Source organism: Phalacrocorax carbo, chromosome 2, assembly GCF_963921805.1.
Source record: "Phalacrocorax carbo chromosome 2, bPhaCar2.1, whole genome shotgun sequence".
Taxonomy (NCBI): Eukaryota; Metazoa; Chordata; class Aves; order Suliformes; family Phalacrocoracidae; genus Phalacrocorax; species Phalacrocorax carbo.
In genome coordinates, this window is record NC_087514.1 from 111,758,242 (window position 1) to 111,779,458 (window position 21,217).

The 21,217-nt window shown below is 39.8% G+C and overlaps 1 protein-coding gene across 1 annotated transcript; it reads left to right on the plus strand.

Moving 5' to 3' along the window:
- Nucleotides 1-636: 636 nt before the first annotated feature.
- Nucleotides 637-7,005, plus strand: MPLKIP (M-phase specific PLK1 interacting protein). Its single transcript, XM_064443858.1, has 2 exons — nt 637-1,109; nt 5,747-7,005. The coding sequence occupies exons 1-2, from the start codon at nt 747-749 to the stop codon at nt 5,948-5,950; spliced, it is 567 nt and encodes a 188-aa protein (XP_064299928.1). The 5' UTR covers nt 637-746; the 3' UTR covers nt 5,951-7,005.
- The last annotated feature ends 14,212 nt before the right edge of the window (nt 7,006-21,217 follow it).

A 21,217-nucleotide genomic window follows, 5' to 3' on the forward strand; every position in this document is an offset into this window, starting at 1 on the left:
TGCCATTAAATATGCCATTGTATGTGGTTTCAGCTGGGACTGCGATAGCGTACGTAGTATTTGCAGGCTCATATACTGAAAGACTACACAAGAAAGGAGTACAATAAGATACAAATATCTGAAGTGCCGTGCAATGCGAGGCAAGCACTGGCTTTGCTTTGCAGCGGTTGATTTTGATGATTTTTACCAACGGTGGTACCGTGGGCGCTCACAACTACACGGAGTTGGCAAGCACGGAGCTCGCCGGTACCGGGGTTTATCCTATGCCTTATGATTTCAGCTAACAGGCACAGCTGCTGCACGTCTTCTAAGACTCCCTCAATTCAGATTATTCCTCTTCAGCCTGAGAACGCACCAACTCCCTCAGGGTCAGCGTGACAAATGGCTGTTGAAGGCTGACGAGCCGCCTCCCAGCAGGACGGACGGCCGCCGCGGGGACCTGCTCTCCAGGCACCGGGAGGAGACGTGTCCGCGCAGCTCGTGGCCGTCTGTCCGCTCCCTGCAGCTGCCGAGCCCAACCGGGCCGGGCCCCGCCAGCCGGTGCGGGGAGAGCCGGGTGTCCCACGCCTCGCCTTCCCCGATCCGGAACGCTCTGAGCCCGGAACCTTCCGTCCGCCTGGTGGGGGAAAAGGGGGAAGAGAAAAAAATCCGACACCAGCAGCGACATCGCCCCGGCGAGGTGCCCGCTGGGGGAGGCCGTTGCGCAGGTTTTATTTCTCTCCGCCATCGCCTCGCCGGCCCGGGCCATGTACCGGCAGGGCTTCCGCCCCCCGACGCCTCCCTACGCGGGCGGCGGCTTCCGGAGCCCTCCCTCCGGCGGAGGCCCCGTGCCCCCCTCCCCGCGGGGCTACGGCAGCCCCCACCACACGCCGCCCTACGGCCACCGGCCCGGGCCTTACGGCGGTGGCCACTCGCCCCGAGACCACGGCTTCCACGGCGGCGGCGGGCGGTTCGGGAGCCCGTCGCCGGGAGGGCAGACCCCGCGCAGGCCGCAGAGCGTCAGCCCCCGGTACCCGGCTCCCTACGGCGGCAAATCCCCGGCCGGAGCTCCCCTGCACCCGCAGCAGCAGCGCAAGCGCTCGCCCGGGGGCTTCCAGAGGCACTACCAGGTATGGGGCAGGGCGGTGAGGGAGACAGGCCTGCGCCTCCGCACGGCGGGGCGGGGGCGGGACGGACGGACGGACGGAGGGAGGGAGCGAGCGAGCTGGTGCTGCTGAGCGAGGCCCTCAGCCCGCGGGGGCGAGCACACCGAGGGCTTGCGGTGAGGCGCAGCGACCTTCCCTTCCGCCACGATTTTCAGGGGAGAGCGACACTTACACCACACCGGGCAACATCTCTCTGTCTGCCCCCCAGTAGAGAGGATGGAGAGACCCCAGCTCAGGCAGCTGTGTGATCAGGAAAGGGAAGAGGGCCCCAGGCCTGGGCGAGGCCTGGTGTGAAGATGCAAAGAATCACAAGAGCGTAGCTTTCTTTCTTTACATACTCTGGCGTGTGAAGGTAGAGAGAAAATTAAGCGCCACCCAAAACTGCAGCAAACACCTCTGTCCCCTGTACGTACCTCCCTTTGATCAGTTTTCTGTAACACAGTGGCGAAGCGCTGTGAGCTTTTACTTTGCCTGTGCTGTCTTACATCATGGAAGCTGCCCTGTGCACACACAGTGCTTTCAGGGACGTGAGTAGAGAAAAGTAGTGCTCTTCTAAAGAGAATTAAGCTGAGATTCCTTTAAGCAGAAGTGAGACCATCAGTTGGGATAATTAATTACCATTTTAAAGTCTCTTTAAAGTTTTGCACCAAAAGCTTTATAAACTGAAGTAGTTTTCTTGGGAGCTATCAATAACAGGTTCTGTGAGTTATGGTTTTTTTCAGATGGTTTAGTTTGGGCATGTGACTGGCAGCACAGATAGGGATGGGAGTTCTTGAGATGAGGCCAGCTTTATGTACATAGCTGGCTTTATGCAGTATTAGAGAAACCTTAAAAGTGTAACAGATGACATATACAGTACAAATAATGGTAAAATTTTCAGGTGCTCTTACTGACACTTCAAGGATTAAAGTGTAATAATGAAGTCAAATCTTAATAGACATTAGCAAAATCTTAATGTGCCTGCACTGCATAGTCACATTTCCATTCAAAATAGTCTTGGGTTACTTTTTTACAATGCAGATAACTATCTTACCAGAATCTTATTGTTGGTGGAAGGGGATCATTCTGAACTTTATAAGTTTTTCTTCACACAACAGCAAAGGCTCTCCCAGTGCAGAAGCCTACAGATTGCTGAACCTCTGTGTCTGTTGAAAAGGCAAAGGATGTGGGGTTTCTGCTGGAGGGACGGTTTATGTCACTGACGCCTAGACATTTCCCTTCAGAAGATCACTCTTCGGATATTTAATTAAATGTTTTTTAAAAGCCTGCCCTAAATCAACTGAGCAGAAGAATATGCAGGAATCCTTTTGCCTCTAGTTTTAGTCAGAACTGTTTCATGTCAGGACCTGTGGGCAGGAGCAGTCTTGTACACTCCATCCTTGAGCGTAAGAAAGAAACCTGCCATAAAGAAGGTACACGTTTGAATCCAGTCACAGATTGTCACAACATTTTCCCTTCTCCCTTTTCCCTCTGCAGACCTTCTGAGTAGTTTAGGCGCATTGACCTGATGGTGATGCTTTCTAAGACTAGAAAGACATCGTATGTCTGTAGCTTTGCCTAGGACTAAGGTAATGTGCATGTGTGTACTTTTACGTGTATGCACATGAGTTGTTTTGCCTGAAAGGGCAATAGAGGCAATCACAGAGGGAGGAAGTCTCATAAACCACGAGTCCCCATTTTCTTTGACACAGGCAACAAGAATCTTGGTCCATGGGGCCATGAGTAGATCCAGGTAGAGGGATTTTTGCATGTTCTAAACATCAAATTTCTTCTGATGTATGTGGATTATTCTCTTCTGTAGATGCTATTGTTAAAAGAACAGTGCTTTTGAAATTTATGATGCTACTGTTACCTTTGAAACGAAAATCTTAAGTGGCCCTTTAAAATCTCATCAGGAAATCCAAAAGACAGTTTATATTTACTTTAGTGTTCTATTAATGACATGTTATTAGTATTCTGTGCTCATTTTGTGCTCACAGACTTTCATGAATGGAAAACTTAAACATAGTAAGCTTGATTTTTCTGAAACGGCTGACTTAACCTTTATATGGCCAGAGCTTTTTGGTTTTTCCACAGAGATCTGTCTGCTTTAAATTTTATGAAAATATGTTTGTTGTATCACTTGAATATCTCCTCTTAGAATTCACTTTGTGATAGTGTTTCCCTTTCTACACTCATCGGGAGTTAGTGAACTGGCTAGTAGCAGTAGCTAGTTAGTGATGATGGGTTGAAAATTATTACAGAAAGTTAAAAAAAAAAATCTTCTGAAATGTATAATCACGATTTCCGCATTTATATGCATCTGCCAGCAGCAAAAGTTAGATCAGGTGAAGGAAGCTGATAAAGGGAGTGACTGTCCCCGTTTTCAAGGAAATATTACCCCATTTAGTACCATGTTAACGAATAGCACCAAAAGATGGGGTTTTTTTCTACTGTGGAGAGTGAGTTGTTATCTGGGGAAAAAAAAAGTATTGAGACTGTTAAATTACTGTTTCATTAAGGAAAGTTCAGTGAGAAAAGGCTGTTGACGCCAGTGATCATAAAATATATTTTTTTTAAGGTGTCTTTGGCACCAAACAGTTTTTTTCTTGCACAGAATGGTTTCACTTGCACAGGTAGGGCTGTTCTCCTTTTCCACAGGGCTAAAATATGAATAATCCTATTATTTTTTCTAAAGAAAATTCAATGGGGGAGAAAAGCATATAACGACTACTATTGTAAATTAAAAACATAATATCTACATGCTTAAATTTAACACTTGTTGAAGGCTGTCAATCTTGTATTGCATATTAATACATCTCCTAAATTTCAAACACGCAAAAATGTCGGTGTTACTGATGGCCTGCATTATATTGTAGGAAAATTTAATATTCTAAAATAAATCCATCCAAAAGAGCCTTGAATTATTTTGTTCTGCCACTGGATACTGCAGATCATGATGTCAGTTCAGCTTTCTTTTGAGTGCTACAGATAAGCCATAACATTAAATAAACTCTGCACTCACTGTTTTACAATGTCAAAGCTACAGGGTCTCCTTTAAGCATGGTGGGTTTTTTCTTTATTTTGAAGAGCTAATCCACTGTATACTACTGCTTTACTACTTATTGTGAGTGCTTGACATAAATGTCACTTTTGGTAGTGCCTGTAGTCTTGTTCTGGGAGACTCCTTGTCCCTTAAAAAGTTCTTAACTGTATTCTGAGGTGATTCTCTGACCTTAGCCTCACGGTTTTGCTACAATAAAGTAATATTTAATAACTTCTCAACTTTGAGATCATCATCTTACCAGCATAACCTAATTGTACTACAATGAATCATTAGAAATAAGAGCCCTGTAAATAAGATGTGGATGTTCCCATGTTTGGTTGTGTATCCATTACTGTCAAGCTTTAGAAGTTCTAGAAAAGCACTTAGTGGGACCACACAAGCAGGCTCCTGCTGCAGCACATCTTCAGAAACAGGTTCGAGGCTAAGCAGTTTTCAGTGGAATCTCTTCTTCTGGCTAAGCATAGAGGCCTTCACTATGTGGCACCATTTCTCAGTTTTACCCAGAAATTGTTTCCTATGATGGATTTGCTAATAGGGCTTATTAGTCAAATTCAAATACCATCACTGCTGTCCCAAAAAGTTGCGGGGGAGCAGCCCTTGATCAGTGCTTTTACCTTCCTTTATAAAATCAGAGGTTGATAATCAGCCTCGAGGAATCATGTTCTAATCATACAGAACGCAACAGGCATGTTTGGAAACTTAACTATTGTGTGTCTGCAGTATAGGTTGTTTAACTTTGGTTAAAACAAATTAAATTACTATAGCTTTAGACAAAACCTCACTTTCTTGGAGAGTGAATCTGAGGAAAAAAACAATGGATGATGGACGATGACAGGAGAAAAAGGTTATAGTGATCTCATTTATGTCATAGCTCTCTAAGTTGCGGACCCGTAGCAGGTCTGTAGAAGCAATTGTGGTGGTCCTTCATCTTTAAAAGAAAAGATCAAATATCAAAAGCCCCGTGCAAAAGGTTTTTCTTTTATGCAGTATCTGCTTAATCGGTGATTACCATCCAGAAGTCTTTGGTGACTGTCAAAGTAAGTCATCTGTTCTCAAATATCCCAGAGCACTAGTTTGGCTAAAACAGGGTGTTTTTCCCAGTAAGTTCTTCAAGTAATTTGTTGCTCTTTGCTTTATTCGATGCTGAGTTCAATTTCGAAATGCTTAATATCTGACTTCTGCTCTTATAAGCATTATCAGCTCTTCCTCAGCCTCTAACTCCCTCTTATGTTGTCCAGCTTTTGAGTTAGACGTGTTGACTTAGGCAGCTCGTGACAAAGAACATGAGGAGCTTGTCTGTAGTTACATGTCAGAGTGACGTAAACAAATATTTTGGAGAAGACTGATGGGTTGGGTTTTTTTTTCTTATCCTGGTAAATCATCACTCATAATTAAAATTATAAAACAGTATTTTTCTGAGGAAGATGCAGGTGAGAAGTAGTAATTGTCATTAATAATCAGCTTCAAAGCTCTGCTACATTAGAAGGAAACTTTTTTTTTTTCAGTTTGAATTAGTCTATTAAATGTTTCTTTACCTGATGGTTTTCTTCCAAAGGGATCACCCAGGACATCTACTCCATTTGGTACAGCGCATGGCAGAGAGAAAAGAGTGTCTAATGATGTGGAAAACTATTACAGACCTTCAATGCTTGAGGACCCATGGGCTGGCCTAGAGCCAGTTTCTGTTACAGACATAAACCAACAATACAGCAGTGAGCAAACAACATATACTGGTAAAAAAGGGAGGTATTTCAGCTAACACTTTTAAAAGCCAAATAACTCCATCTTGTCAGGAAAACTTTGGGACAAAACCTTTCCATTTACACAAGATGAACAATAATCAAGACCTTAGATAACGCTTTTATTTGATCACATGTACCACCCTTTTATCCTACTTTTTTTTTTAATTGCATTGGGTATTTTTATGTATGGGAGGGAAAAGGAGTGGTAGGAGAACTTACATTTCTGGCTATGTGGAAGTGCCTACCAGCTTTGAAGAACAAAGTGTTCTTTAATCACCAGCGACTGATTTGTGACTGTTAAAACAGGTTTCCATATATTTACCTCTTCCATGCCAGATTGTTAGCCTTTTATTGTAAACTCCTTTAGTAAATGGTATTTTTTTATGTTTCAACATTTTTAGAACAAAGTAACTTGGAAATAAAATAAAGTTTTGTAAATCCTTGTTTTGTAATGTATAACAATTATTTTAGGAGTTTTGTTAAGGTGTACACATTAACACAAAGAGTACTAGTGAAATTAGGTGACTTCTGTAAATGTGCTTGTATGCTGTAGTTAACCTCTGATTTTGTGCATAGTATTTTTTGTTAACTGTAGTGTAACCTAAAGTTGAAACGTGACTTTTAGACATCTCAGGAAACAAATGTATTGTCTTTGGAAAGTTTAATTTGTTGAACCAGCTCTTGAGTCATAAACAATTCTGTGATTGTTTGTTTTTGTATTTAAAAAAAAAATCTTATTTGAAAAAAAAGTAGGCATTTCTGGATTATAGTAACAAGTATGTTCAGTGGCAATTTAAGTGTAAGGAGCACATAAAACATCAAGATTTAAATAAATGCAAATGTACTGTCTGGAACCACCTGTCAGAATAGCATAGAATGGATGAAAGTGTGTTACACAGTTGACGTGAGTACATGCATAACGTCTTTCTTTTATCTGTACCAGACTTCCCAATTTTTAAAATTATTTTTTATTTTTACCTATGGTAGGCATCTTTGCTTAGAGGAGTCTTGTTTTGTGTGTGTGCATGCTGTATTTTTATACTGAAGGGAAAAACAATGAGGTTTTTTTAGAGATTGTCTATATGTGGAAGATCCTTTCTTAAATCCAGTAGTGAATATTGTAATCTAGAAGAAATAAGAAATAGTTCCAGGTGCAGGCATGCTCCTAACATGCCATGTTAAACCTGCAGTAGATATCTAAATTTTTGTTGAACATACCATTATTTGTTTGTTGATCTTGGCTTTTAAGCAGTAGGTTGAGGGTGAAAACTTAGTTAAAAATAAATAAAAGCATTAGTTCGGTTTTCAAAACGTATGTTTTGTTTTAAGCTTCTTACATACTTCACAGAAAACATTTTTGTAGTCCTGAAGCATGGTTAGGTAGAAAAGCACAGGGAATCACATCAGACCGTTCTTAGTAACTTGTCTTCTGCTGAGGTAGAATAGTACTATACACTTCTTTATCTGTTTCAGCATAAAATGTCTTGGCTTAATACTGCCTTCAGGAATGCCTTCAAACCAGAAGGGGGTTAACATGTCAAAATGTGCTAGCTGAGTCTCTTGCACTTTTATGATTATAATCTGAAGTATGTCACTTGTGTCTTACCCCAAGAAGATAGCAAGAATGGCTAAATCTTCATCCCATAATCAAAACTGTGCCTTAAATGGCAGCTATCAGTATCATTATCTGTAATGCGTCCCAGCAAAACTGAGATGATACAAGTTGTATATAGTCTTTAGAATTTATAAATCAATTAATCAATGTCATTGTGAAAAGCAGTATAAGGTTTTCTTTTTTTTTTTAGCCTTGTCAGGTGCTGTAAAGCTCACAAAAAAAAAGTTAAGCACCCTCCTAACGAGTCATCTTTCTTGTTACTCCTTCCTTTGTCATTCAGAGCAGTTTACTTTTCCACAATGTTTGGTGATCTTGGGGAAACAGCTACAATGTTATTTAAGAGACTAAAGGTGTGACCTGTTCCCGGTTAGACATGCGAAGAAACTGGGTTCAGAAAGGAGAAAGGAAAGGAAAAGGATTCATGACAGAAGAGAGACTGTTAGAGGTGGGACTGCCTATACAGTAGCCAATATCAGCTGCCCTTGCACGTTGCAAAGATGCATTTTTCTGCTTCGGCTTTGCAGTTTACCCAGGGATCAAAGCCAGCCTCCTGTGGTAATAACTGTTAACTCCTGGAACTGGGTGTCAGACATCAATGAAGGTAAATGTTCCAGAAAGAGAATTGGGGAAATAATCTTGAAGCACTGTTTAATCAATACAGGCCTTCCACAATGCCATCTGATAAGCTGCTGCTCCAGTGTACTTCAGGATATGACCCAACAAGTATAAGTACATCATACTGCTAAAGACTGTAATAATTTGGGCAAGAATCAGCAAGGAATTAAAATGTAGATGTATTAAACTTACTGACCTCCTCATACTGCACCAAAACCTTAAAAATTATTCAGCTTTCTGGCTTCTAGGAGAAATTCTGCAATTACAGTAAAAATTTAAAATGTCATTGGTGAAGATCTGTAAAATGCATGAACACGCGTTCAGAACTATAAATATAATGTGCTTAAAGCCAAATTAAGCTTTGCCTCTTTTGCTATGATATCCAGGAAGCTTAAACACTTACTTCCTCACCGATTTTTCTCCTTTTTCCCATATGGCAAACATTCTCTTTCCCCACATGTTTCTAATGGAGATAGGATATATCACTTCCTCATTTGTTAATGAAGCCACTTCACAGTAACAGTATGGCTCTGGAAATAGCATTTGATGATTAAAAGCACAGTAGAAATACATCCATCCTTCATGAGCCCATGAAACAAAATAGTGTCTGTGCCTTGTTAACGAAGGGATTCTTCTGTAATGAACACACTAAGAACATGGGCATTGTTGTGTCTGCAAAAAGACTTCTTAGACTTTAAGGTAAGTCATTTAGCTCAATTTTCAAAAGTTTGGGTTGATGTACTTCTTTTGCATTCTGTTTTGTTTGCATTGTGTTGGTGCATCAAGTCCGTCTGACTTTCCGTTCAGTTGTTGTAAAGGAGTTGCATACCATGACTAACTCTCTTCTTGCAACAACTTAATTTCATTTGTTGCTGTTTGCTACTGTGTTTAACAGCGAACTGCATTGCTGCCACATTGTGCTTGTATCATGGTGAGATAGCTTAAATCAGCAGAGTACGATTCTGTGTAACATGGCAACATGCTGGGTGGGAAGTTACCCCAAGTTGTACTGTAATACTTCAGAGATGGTTCAGGTTTGGGTTTTTGCTGTGACTTTGAATATTCTGTATTATATTCTTCCCTGGCACTTGCACACACTGTTCTATATTGAAGTTGTAAAACAATTTAGAATGTTAAAAGTTCAGTTAAAACAGGATTTTAAAAGTTTGTATCAAGCTACTTATCTTTAGAATTGGCAATAAGGCATTGAGATGCAGCATTTTTCTAATGTCAAAGCTGGGAACACTTTGCAGGGGAAAAGCTTCTGATCAACAGAATGAGAAACTACTTTTGCAGTCAGGTTGTTTTTCTTTTCCTGGTAAGGATATCTTTATGTGCTCTTCACTTTATGTAAACATGTTAAACATCTAAGGGGGAGCATTTGAAACATGCGTTATATGGAAAGTCTACAAAGAGCTTTTGGCTGTCTTCTAAAGAAAAGTTTTTATAGTCTGGGTTTGAAGTTGTTCTTGTGAGTAATCTCACTGATGTCAGAAGATTTACTCATGCAACCAAGAGACGTAAGTATCTAACATTACTGTTTGAAAATTGTATCATCCATTTGTCCGTGCTTTTTACCAACTCTGCAATAAAATGTTCTGTTTAGCAATTGCTCTGAATTCAATTTCATGCATGTGCTTTTATACAGGAGCCAAGACTGTCTTGCAATGAATTAAACTTGGTTTTACAAAATTTTCCTAAATTCTCAATAGTAAAGACTTTGTTCTCCTTTCCCCAAATCTTCGCACCTTACCTTCCTCCCATCTTCCTTGTACTAGGGGAGAAAAGGGAGGATTGCCTACACTGATTGGTGAAGAATCATGTAATGATTGTTAAGTCTCAGGCTTTCAGAAGCTTGTGTACCAATTGACATAGGTAACTAGATAAACTTTTTTATCATTTGAGATGGCTCAGACAACTTCTTACACCACAGGAAAGGAAAGAAATAACTAAGTTGTGTTAACACTTAACAGTAGTATAGTTCCAGCATTCAGTCATTAGTTCACAATCATTTTTTACCTACAGTAACTTTTCACCTGAATGTCTCATAGGCACAGCTTGAATCAGTTTAATTTTCTGCTATTTTCACTAAACTATGTGCTTTGGTGGCTTAGAGTTTAAGAACACTTTCTCAACCTGGACCTCTGAATTTACCTGTACAAAATCACTAGCTCTTGAGTGTTAGACCCCAAACCTAGGCCTTCCCTTTAAAGCATTTTAGATCTGGCTAAAAGAGCTTTATGTCATCCTCATTACTTCCCTGATGATGCTAGGAAACCTTTGAGTACTGGGCTAGAAACAGTTGGGCAGATGCTCGGTGTGAACAGGGTCATCAAACTAACCGTCGTCTCCTAGAGGTTACCCCTGGTTTCTTATCGTTCTGGTGCAGGAGGTGCCCAGGAGGTGTTCTGAGCCAAATAGTCATCCATTTTGTTTCACCAGCTGTATGTGGGTTGCAGCATTCTAAACTGTATCAGTGGTTTGTCTAGTGCACATCCTGGATTTTAAATTTTACCAGCATTATAAATCCTAATTTGTAGTATAACTCCTAAAACTGCTGCACATTCTCTTCTTCTGCAGTAAAATCACAGTTGAATTTCACTACCCCTTAGTCATTGATCTGTCATGGTTGCACATTCCTTTTCTGAACTATAAATGTAAACATTTGTATACAAGAAAGTAACTTCTGTGGCTAACGGGGGGTCATACCAGTACAGTTTCAGAGTACAATCTTTAATACTGCTGACACTATCTGTATTAAAATAAAAGCTTCTCTGTCCCCCTTTAACAGGACAAAAATGAAACAAAAATATTAAGCAGTTGAGATGCTGAGCTGGAAACTGTGGTCTGTGCAGTGCATGATGGACTACGTGAGTAGGGACATCATTGCAATTCAGCATTACCTATATTAGCCCATTTCCAGGGAGAATGGGTTTTTACCAAAGAGCTGAAAAAATACCATCCCACTCCCTATCAAGACAGAAAACAGTGTTTCTCAAAAAAAACTACCTTACACACGAAAGAAGAATTCTTACACAGCCTCACAACGTATGAGACCTGCCTTGTTCTTACTTTTCTTCTGGAGAATTCACTGGCTTGTTCCCGATAACTTCAAGGCCCCCTGTGACATGAACTTCAGTCAAAGCCATCAAATCACCATTTGACCTGCTCTCTGACAAAAGCAAAAAGTCTGATTTACATAGACTATAGAACATACTCAGGTTCACAAAACTGTAGGCTGTACTACTCACTGGATGTGGAAAGCTTTTGACACTAGATTAACATATATTTCTTAAATTTTCAGAGTAAACTCCTGCATTTTGATTTCAGATGTCAGTATTTTTTTTGGCAGTAAAAAGGTTATACCTTCAAGTTCTACCAGGGAAATAATTTTCAAATATTAAAATTTTTAAAATTGCTTAATTCTGAGTATTCATTTTTTCCAGGTAACAGCAACAGTAGTGTGGAGGATGTATTAAATTTATACCTTTTTTTTTTTTCCTTACAAAAGAAAAAATAAGTTTAATTAACTTCATTCAAATGTCTGTCTTAATTTGAGTAGTGGTGGCTGTTTCATAGTACAGTTCGAAAGAATGTGAGGCTCCTTCCTTTCTTACTTAAAGAGCTACATGTTTCCAGAATGGGCCAGCCCAGTTTACAGAGGTTTGCTGGGTCAGAGCTTTTTGCAGTTGAGATGCTGGATTGGAAATCATGGTCTGCGCAGCGCCAGATGGACAGCATGAGTAGGGACATCTTCGCCATTCAGTGTAACCTGTGTCAGCACATTTCCAGACTGCAGGGAGAATGGGATTTTAACAAGGACAAAAGACGACCACTTCCTCCCCCCCACACACACAAACACACCTTGAAGGGATTTTTCATTTTCTAAGGCTACAGTGAGCCACTGTGTTACTGGGGTCAAGGATAAGAGAATTTAAATTGTTCTTTAATTTATTCGTTAGTGACAGCATCTTAGGAGGCAAAGAATCTGAGATCATGTCAAGCTGAAATTTTTAATACAAATATTCTAAACTGGACTGCACCAAAAATCTGCGTGTACTACCCTACTTTTATGGGCAGCAGTAATCGTGCTGCTTGATGCTGTATTAAAATACATTTCAACCTTCTGGTATCCATATGTATTTTGCCACAATCTAATTGCTGTGTAGTCAAGATAAGTTAAAAGCTGTTAGTGTAGAGTCAACAAGTGTTTGCTTTGAGTTTAAATCTTTGTAGTTCGCATGAAGAAATTCCTAAGAGTTCAAACTGCTGAACATGATGTTGATGCAGCTATTAGTATAAGTACTAATAAATGGAAGACCAAAACCTCTTTCATGCTGATGCAAATCATTCCCTTTTCATGCACCACACAAGCTAATGCTGAAACAAGGGAAGAGGAATCAAGCTAATTGACAACTCCTGTGGATGGCAACGCAGCATAAACCACAAAAAACAGAGCAAACAAGCTTTAAAAAACACCAAGTGCCAACTGGGGAGTGGTATCAACAGTAATTGTAAGTAGTCATTGCACAGCACTTTTAAAATCAAACCACTACCTCCTGTGGCATAACGACAATGTTTAGGTTAATGTAAAATAAGGCTTTGGGCTGTATTCCCTTAACAGATGTTACTGTTCCTGCAGTCAAGTTTGCAGAAGAGAATAAGTATCTTCACCACTTGTCTGTGAAGTCCGGTGTCTTTGCATAAGTCTCTTTTCATCATTCTTTTTTTTAAGCTAAGATAAAACTTTGGATTTGAAAAATCTTAGGGATCATCAAAAAGGTAAAAGGGAGAATTAAACACCTGCAAATGGTCCAAGTGTACAACTTGGGCTGGTAACTGTAAGAAGGGGCCATCTACTGTTTACTTGCTATTCTGCTCTCCTAAAGCTATTTCCCTTGTCTGTAAATTTTTAATAGCCTCCTGGTTGCTATTGCAATGAAACTACACCAAGGAAAATGATTTGGTTGTTCATTGCCAGATGTTAAGAAAGCCGTATGTGCACCGTGGACAACAGGTTGAGGAACTGCGATAGCTGTTTTCAAATGAATGAACTGCCAGATTGCATCCCTCGTGAAACTGAAGACAGCTTACACTACCAGCAGCGTTCCTGTCCTTAGAATAGCTACTAAAATAAAGTTCCAAGTAGAAAGCTTGTGCAAAGAACCTTTAAATCCCTGTTTTCAGGGTATCTAAAGCATCTGGTTGCATTTTTCCGACACTATTTAATTTCCTCTCAGAATAATTGCTGGATGTTTTATGCATTGACTCTGCTGTAGCCTGTCATCCGCACTGCTGTGAGGTGAGGAGAACATAGTCTCTGCTTTGTGCATATAAAACTGGTAAGAGCCCGGTTTAATTTCTTTTTGCTATTAGATGGCCCCAGCAAGCAGGTGGCAGAACTCTCTTTTCGTTAACCAAACCTCTATCATTTTTCTTCTTACAGCTTGAAAATAGTAGATTCTAATAATAAACACCTCCACAATGCTTTGTGTACTTTTTATTTCAGGCAACAGTTTAAAGGGACCTACCAAAAGTGGGTTGCTTTTCTTTACCCCCACTTAACTCCATCTAGAGAAGATAACGTCTATAGTCTTACCATAATTTTTCCTCTCTGGTGAGTCTTCTGTTACCTATTTTTCTAGTCTCTTTTTTTTTTTGTCTCAGAAGCATCTGTACACCAACTATATGTTAAGGCTTTTCTGCATAGATTTTTCATGGAAATATACCTGCCTTTCATGCCTCTTCCATTGGAATAGGCATGATCCACCCTTCAGGGCTCTGCTACCAACAATTGTCTGCTGGAGGGTTTGGTGAAATCGGTGCCACCATACCCAGGCCACTGAAGGTCCTGTTGGTTTACATTGCTGGAGATGATGGAACTATGTCAACAAGTAAAGTGCACACAAATCCTCCCGAGTCATCGAAATGAGCCTGTATTGTTTGAGTGGTGGACTTTGTTGTCAGATGTGCAGGGAGAACTGTACAAGGCAGACATGCCCCTGCTGTAGTGGCCACCCTTATCTCTCTAGATGAAGAAAAAGTTCTCTTCTGAGCATGCAGAGGTGATATTCAAATCTGTGCTAAACATTGCAAAGAGACTTTGAGAAGACACCAGAAAAAGTGTGTAAGAAAAGTGCTTGGAAAAACTGGGTCATCTTGATCCCAGTTCTTCCTGGTAGCTTCCCTACACAACCATCTCTTAAATACTCATATTTCCACGCAGCATGTCCTTGTTGGTAGCGCACCAAGTTGGAGGGAGGAAAACTACCTCATGAAAGCATAAAGTCAGATACTCTGCCTTCAGCACCTACAGAATATACTACTGTTTTTCAATCTGTGACTGACAAGAAAGCAGATGCATGTTTCAGAGAGAAGTAAGATTTATGAGCTGCAAAAATGAAAAGCCTGTGTGCATAGGGACCCTTCCTATTCAGTATATTTAATAATTTACTGTCAGTTAAAAAAAGATAGTTCAATTTCAGTCCAGCCCCAGTTACTTCAGTGCTAAATTCTACTTCAGACACTTTTAAGCAGCCAGAAAATCTGCTACAAAGCAGCTGTTCTCAGTCTTGCAACCTTTCCAATGAGCAGAAGATAAAAAGCAAGTTTCTGGTTTCCTTCTAACTGTGTTGAGGTATCAGAGAGAAAAAGAGCAGAAGCACATCTCATCAAAGTATATGCATTTACCAGCAAATAGTCTATTCCTATGTAAACATCCCCAACCAAATAATCCAGTTCTTGGTGTTACTTATGTTACTTATGGGGCTGGAGAGGATCATCAGTTCCTTCTCTGGCACCTCCTGGCAAGGAGACTGTCTAGCGAAAGGGTCTACACCTTCAGAAGCACACCATTTCCCTTGCATAAGCGTTTTTCAGTTGTTTGCAGTATCACAAAGCGTCAGCACAGAATGTGGGCAGGAGTCCAGAACACGTTACAAGTCTCCCCGTGACACGGCAGAGTAGAAAACTCAAGAAAGCTATTAAGACCTGCATTCATTTCTCGATTCTGTTTCTTCACAGGCTCCACAACGCTCTTTGTGGCTAAGTCCTGCCTTTGCTCTGGACTGTCTTTCCACCAACTATTCCATATTCTTTTTTTGGCCGACACTCCATTTGAACCAGACATTTCTCTCTTGAAACATTCTCACTCTTCTGTTATTTAAGCCATCCATAATTTATCTATCTTCTTCAGAGCTATCTGTATCCCAAGAAGATTTTTCCATCCTGAACTGGCTACCACTGTTCCCCTAGTTCTCCTGACAAAGCGGATATGCAAGTGCTTTCAAATCCAACACATCAGAGCTTGGATAGTTGAAAACATGTTTCAAACTAAACTTACTGACATCTGAAACAAGAAACGTAACTAAAAGTCAAGTGAGCTTTTCCAGCAACGACTCTGAGGACAGGAGCTGTCAGTAACCTCCCAGTAGTAATACTATTGCTGTTGCAACATCGATTGCAAAGGGATCTGCAAAGGTACCCATCTGCATCGTCCTTTTTCCTTCTGCAAATTCTTTTCACCCTCCTGCTTCATTATCATTGTCCTGTTGGATTTTTTTTATTTTATTATTTCATTTATTAATACCACATTTTAAGCATCTTTCAAAGAGGTAAAGAAAAATAGTTTTTAAAGTTCCAAGCAAAATCTATACATATTGACTCCCAAAGAGTGGGTGAAATGAAATAGCTTCAGTGTTGCTCGTTTGTTAAGAAGTACAGGATACAAACCTTTTCCATAAAATGTGTATTCCTTAAACTAAAGGAGGATGTAAAATGTTTTTTTTCCTAATAAACCACACATAGATTTTGTCAAATCCCAAATCTCACAGTCCATCAATCAGTGCTAGAAAGAAGTATTTAACCTGATATCCTGCACATTGTTAGGTCTAGATCTCAGCTGGCAACTACCACATCAAACCAACAACTTCATTTAAACCAGAACATAGATATCCAATATTTAAATAGTTCAGATGGCACATATGCCAACATCTGTCAGTTGACGTCGATCCCAAGCCTAACCACTGTCACTTAAAAAGCTGCTTTCTATCTAGGCTGACTTTCTCTAGCATTAGCTTCCATCAACAGATCACATTTTACATGTTTATATTGTATTAGAGTCAATGGTCAAATTTCTGTTCAAGGTAGGTGATCAAATAACATTTGAATATTCCCTGCAATGATTAATTACAGCCACTAAAGTCACATTAGGACATTCTTTCTAGGACTGGATTGTTTCTCTATCTGTTTTCTGAAGCTTTTCTAATAAGTTTTAAAGAAATGGTTTACTTTAAAATCATTAAAATGATATACAAAAGTCCTGCTGATTAACATTCCGCTGCTTATGTATATTAGCCTTTATGTTCAGCATCACAGTGGAAGGTGGCAGTCCTTTTCACTTTCATCTCATTCCAAGTTCTTGTTTCTTATAAATGTCACCAATTCAATTGATCTTTTACATGTGATCTTACATTTCAGTGCATTAAAATATTAAGGTGCATGCTCAGTGTTGCTTTCTGTTCCCTCATCTCTTAGTGCAACAGTTAAAACAGCACCTAAAATAAAAACAACTGGAATACCCAAACACAAACATCATAATGCTCCACATACTAACCCTCCTAAATTTTAATCATTACCACATCTTAGAGGCCTTCATTACATTAGGGTTTGAAAAGCAGCATTTGCAGTCATTATCTCCTAGGCAGAAAGAGTTAAAACAACTCACAGGTTTTTCTTGGAATTTCCCTCTCCTCTCCAGAGAGGACTGTCCCGGAGTCACGTATACACAGGCATCTGCTTGCTGTCACTTTGTCCATCCTTCTTTTAAATTCATAAGAATAAAAAGCATCCCACAGGGGCATCCGGGCCACTTTCTGCTGGCCCTTCATGCTCCCAAGCATCGGCAGCTGGGTGAGAGATGCTGGGGCACATGTGTGTCTAGTCTTTATTAATAGTCTTTTATGGACCTATTGACTGTGAGTTTGTGTAATCCTTCTTTGAAGCTAATGACGTGACTCCGCCTTTTAGAAAATAGTACCAAACCCAGTTTGCTTCTCTTATAAAAATATGAGCAAAATTGTCCAACTTCTCTATGCGTAAATGAGCTATGCAAGGGAAATTGTAAAGAACAACAAACTTTTATGCTATGAAGACCATCGAACTAGAGTTGCTAGCTGAGAAAAAAAAAGTGCTTTCAAGGCAAAGTGTTTCAGCGGAAGTCTGCAGGCCTCCATCCCTTGGGTTTCTGTTCGGAGGTACAAACAACCCCTTAATAACTGATTTAGAAATCAGGGCTCATCTCTTAATTATTTCGCCCTCCTGTTACTCCAGACAGGCCACTGTGAAAGATCTGTGCAAATAGGAGAACAGTAATGCACAGTTCTAGAAATAGCTTTAATCCCTGTAGCCTTCTGAACAGAAATTCACCTTACAGATGTAAACGTTGCTTCTAATGTAAAGTTAAACCAATGCGTTAATTACAATTTGTTAAGCATCACATCAGCCTTTAGAGAGGATAACGCTATTGTTCCGGCATTTTACAAATGGGAGAATTAAAAAAATAGCAGGAGGAGGTGTCTTGGTTAAGCCTTATTACTATTCAGTGGCAGAAGAGAACGCAGTGTTTACCGTGTTCCCTATTGCATTCCCTAAAGCTGATCAATGGATAAAGTTTTCAGAACAAGTTTCAAATGCATCACCTTCCTGGGAGGAGGAATGCCAGCAGAAAGGCAGCTGTGCTTTCCAACACATACTAACGATAAATGGTAGCTATTTAATTCCACGAGCATCTCTATGCCATAACTATTCATTAAACGTTCCAGATCCTCGTACAAGTCTGCAAACCCACTTTAATTTTCCTGAGCACCTTTCAAATTTGCTGTAAAGAGTACAAATAGACTCAGAAACATTGCTCTTAAAGAAATCCATTTCTTACATCATTAGCATGTATGGACTTGGAACAATTGAGAATCTCCATAATTTCTTCAGTAATCCACACATTTGTGTGGTTCACAGCTCCCAAGGAGAGCTGCATTTCAAGTCTTCTGTAGCCAAAACAAGGCTGCCAAATTATACATATTTTTTTTAATGGAAGGTAATGTTCTTAAAAAAAAAAAAAAAAGGAAAATTCTATTCAAGAGGGAAATTCTTTCACTGGAGAATTAAATGGAAATCCCTGCTGAAGTTAGCAGGGGTTTGGATTTCATCCTTTATCTGACCTAAAATCTGCAATGACAGCAGGAATCATTTCAAACTAAGACAACAGTCTAAGTTGTCACGGCCAACACTGTAGTGGTGGAGGTCGGAGTCTCCTAAGAAATAGAGGGGGGATACTTGTACTATTGAATTTCAGTGCGTATGGAATTATTTATCCTGGAATCAAAAGTGTAGCCCCTTCCAGTGGAAGATTCTCAAGCAATTATCATGGAGTAAACCAGTCTTTAGCTCTACCAGTCATTATTTAATGAGGCTTTTGTTTTTTTAATGACCAGTATCTTCATAACCGATAGATGCCTAATCTGGCAAAGCACCTGCTCACTCGTCTCCCAGAGACAAACGTGGTTTGGCTTTTCAGATTAATGAAGCAGAAAGCAAAAGGCGACAGCATTCTAAAATGTATTGTTATAAACAATCTATGCTTCAAAACAGAAAAATAATCCACAAACTCGCTTCCAAAGTTGAGGTTTCAGGTCTTCAAGATTTTTTGGTGGGGGGGTGTGTGTGTCTTTTTTTGGACAGGCGCTTTAAGTGACATCATTTCTTTCTAGAGCATAAAACTGTCAACATAATAATTACGAGTCGTTTCATGGATCTTATTTTTAAAAAGCTACAGAAAATTGAGCCTAAAAAGGTCAATGCATCGCTAGTAGTGGTCAAGCTGTGGAAGTGCTGAATTTAATATTCCAACTCTATACAATATATTTCATACATTGTAGATGATGTTTGGCAAAACATGGGGTGTGTAATACAAGTGTTACAAACCTGATTTCTTGCTTTTTCTGACTAACTACAGAGCATTTAATGTCAGCCTGGGCAGCTTTTTCGTTCCCACTTACAAACAGCTTTAGAACTGCTCTGAAGAACAGTAGGAGCTGCCACCTTCCCCGGCACACTTTGGAGCACCCCCTTTACAAAGATCCTACCGATAAAAAAATCTAATCCAATGTGTTGGGTCTGTTTATGTGCTTATGAGTTTAATAATGGTGCTGTTGATGTGTTTTCTCGCCTGTGCTGTGAAATCCTCCCTTGGCGTTACATTACTTGTCAGAGTGTTGTGCAGCCAAATGATACTCTCTGTTGGAAGAGAAGTCGAACCTGTGTCCCGTTAAACAGCCTCTGCGCAGTGAGGCACGTGCTTGTATCTTGTTCATGGCGATTTTGTCTTGTCAAATTGTTGCCTCTGCATTCTGTAGAAAGTTGGTCGGCTATCCCCTTTTCCTACCCCAGAAGCTGTTTTGAATATCAGTCGCACTTAAAACACAGCTAGAAATAGATTCCCTCAAATTGAGAGTCAGCGAAGCAGCTGTATTTGACGTTCTTTCTATTCTGCGTATGAAATCCTGAACTTTTCTGCAGCCTCTTTTGTTGTCAGAAGAAGGTTTTAGAAATTTTTATTTTTAATGAGTCAATACAACTGATCCTTCTCATTCACATTACATTTTTCTTCGCAATTCTATAGAGACAATTGATGATCTCACCTAACGTTTAAGCTACCAACTTTCTTATTTTGTTACAGACTGCAGTGACTATATTTCATTCTGTTGGATACTGTTTACTCCCCTTCTGCTCTTGCCTCCACAAACACGTCATACAGATGAAATATTTAGACAGAAACATATTTTAACCCAGACAGGAGGATGCCTTATATTGGGCCTGTATATCAAGTAATCTGATATTTTTTAGAACTTGATGGAAATACATATTAGATAAAAAAAGGCCATGTAGGTAGTCATGCCACTTTCACCAAAAGATTTCAGTGAAAATTACAGTTTCTTTGAAAGGTTGCCATTTTCTCAAACACTTTGTTATTCATCACTTCAATGAGAATAACAGATGCTTCTAAACAAATGTTGAATCAAAAAAAGTAACTGAAAAGAATAATCTATTGAATCCCAGCCTATGAACTACAGACTGTCACAGGGTCCTACTACAATGTCTCCTTTTCATTTCTACATATAAATTTCATGCATACAAATCTGTATTTAAATGCATTCTATGAAATTATGATTCCATATAAATGGCATACTTGTGTTCCCATACTCTGAACATACTAAAATAATGAGATATAGTTAAAATTAATTTCCTGTCACAGACTCCATGTTAGCATATCCTTTCTGCATTTCACATTTATCCTTTCTGCAAAGTCAAGAGTGCCTTATTTTCATCACACTGTATCTAGACATACATCTACATTTTCAATAAACCCAGAAAGCACCGGATTTCAGATGCAAAGTGATGCTTTGATTTACTGCTTCCCATAATGAAGGGCATAACATAATAGTTTTGAACAAAGCAAGCAGCAGGTTTCCCTGGATGTCACTAAAGAATTTGCATTCTTCCAGTTAAGACTTAAATGTTGTACTTGAAAAAAAAAAACCCCCAAACAAATAAAAAAAACCGGAAAACCTCCCAGGAGATCAGTTGAAAGAGACGGCCATCTCCAGTTTATCTGATGCTAGAAGCTGAAATAGGTTGAATTTCTGACAGAACAGGTCTGCAAAATTCTGAGAGATTTGGGGTTTTTTGTCATTGTTCCCAAAAGGCAATCTTGTAATTGCAAGTACAGTTTGCAAATAAAAGTTATTACTACTACCTGCATGTCGTCTTTCACTGTCTCGCGTAATTGTATGTGCTTGCTTGGAAGTCTCAGAGCAGGATCTGCAACCCATAACAAGAAGCAATCTGGGGAGGAAAATGCACACAGCTTCTAATAAAGCCTGCCATGTTTAGGGTAATACTTTCCTGATGTGGAATCACCAGACCATCTGCAGATAAGTTTTTAACTATTATTTACTACCTCCCTTCTCACATACATCATTAATAGATTTCTATTCAT

Excerpts from the sequence above, each read along its gene's own strand:
- MPLKIP (XM_064443858.1), top strand. The coding sequence starts at position 747 with ATGTACCGGCAGGGCTTCCGCCCCCCGACGCCTCCCTACGCGGGCGGC. Across the intron at positions 1,110-5,746 it reads GCTTCCAGAGGCACTACCAG|GGATCACCCAGGACATCTAC; the intron begins GTATGGGGCAGG and ends TTTCTTCCAAAG.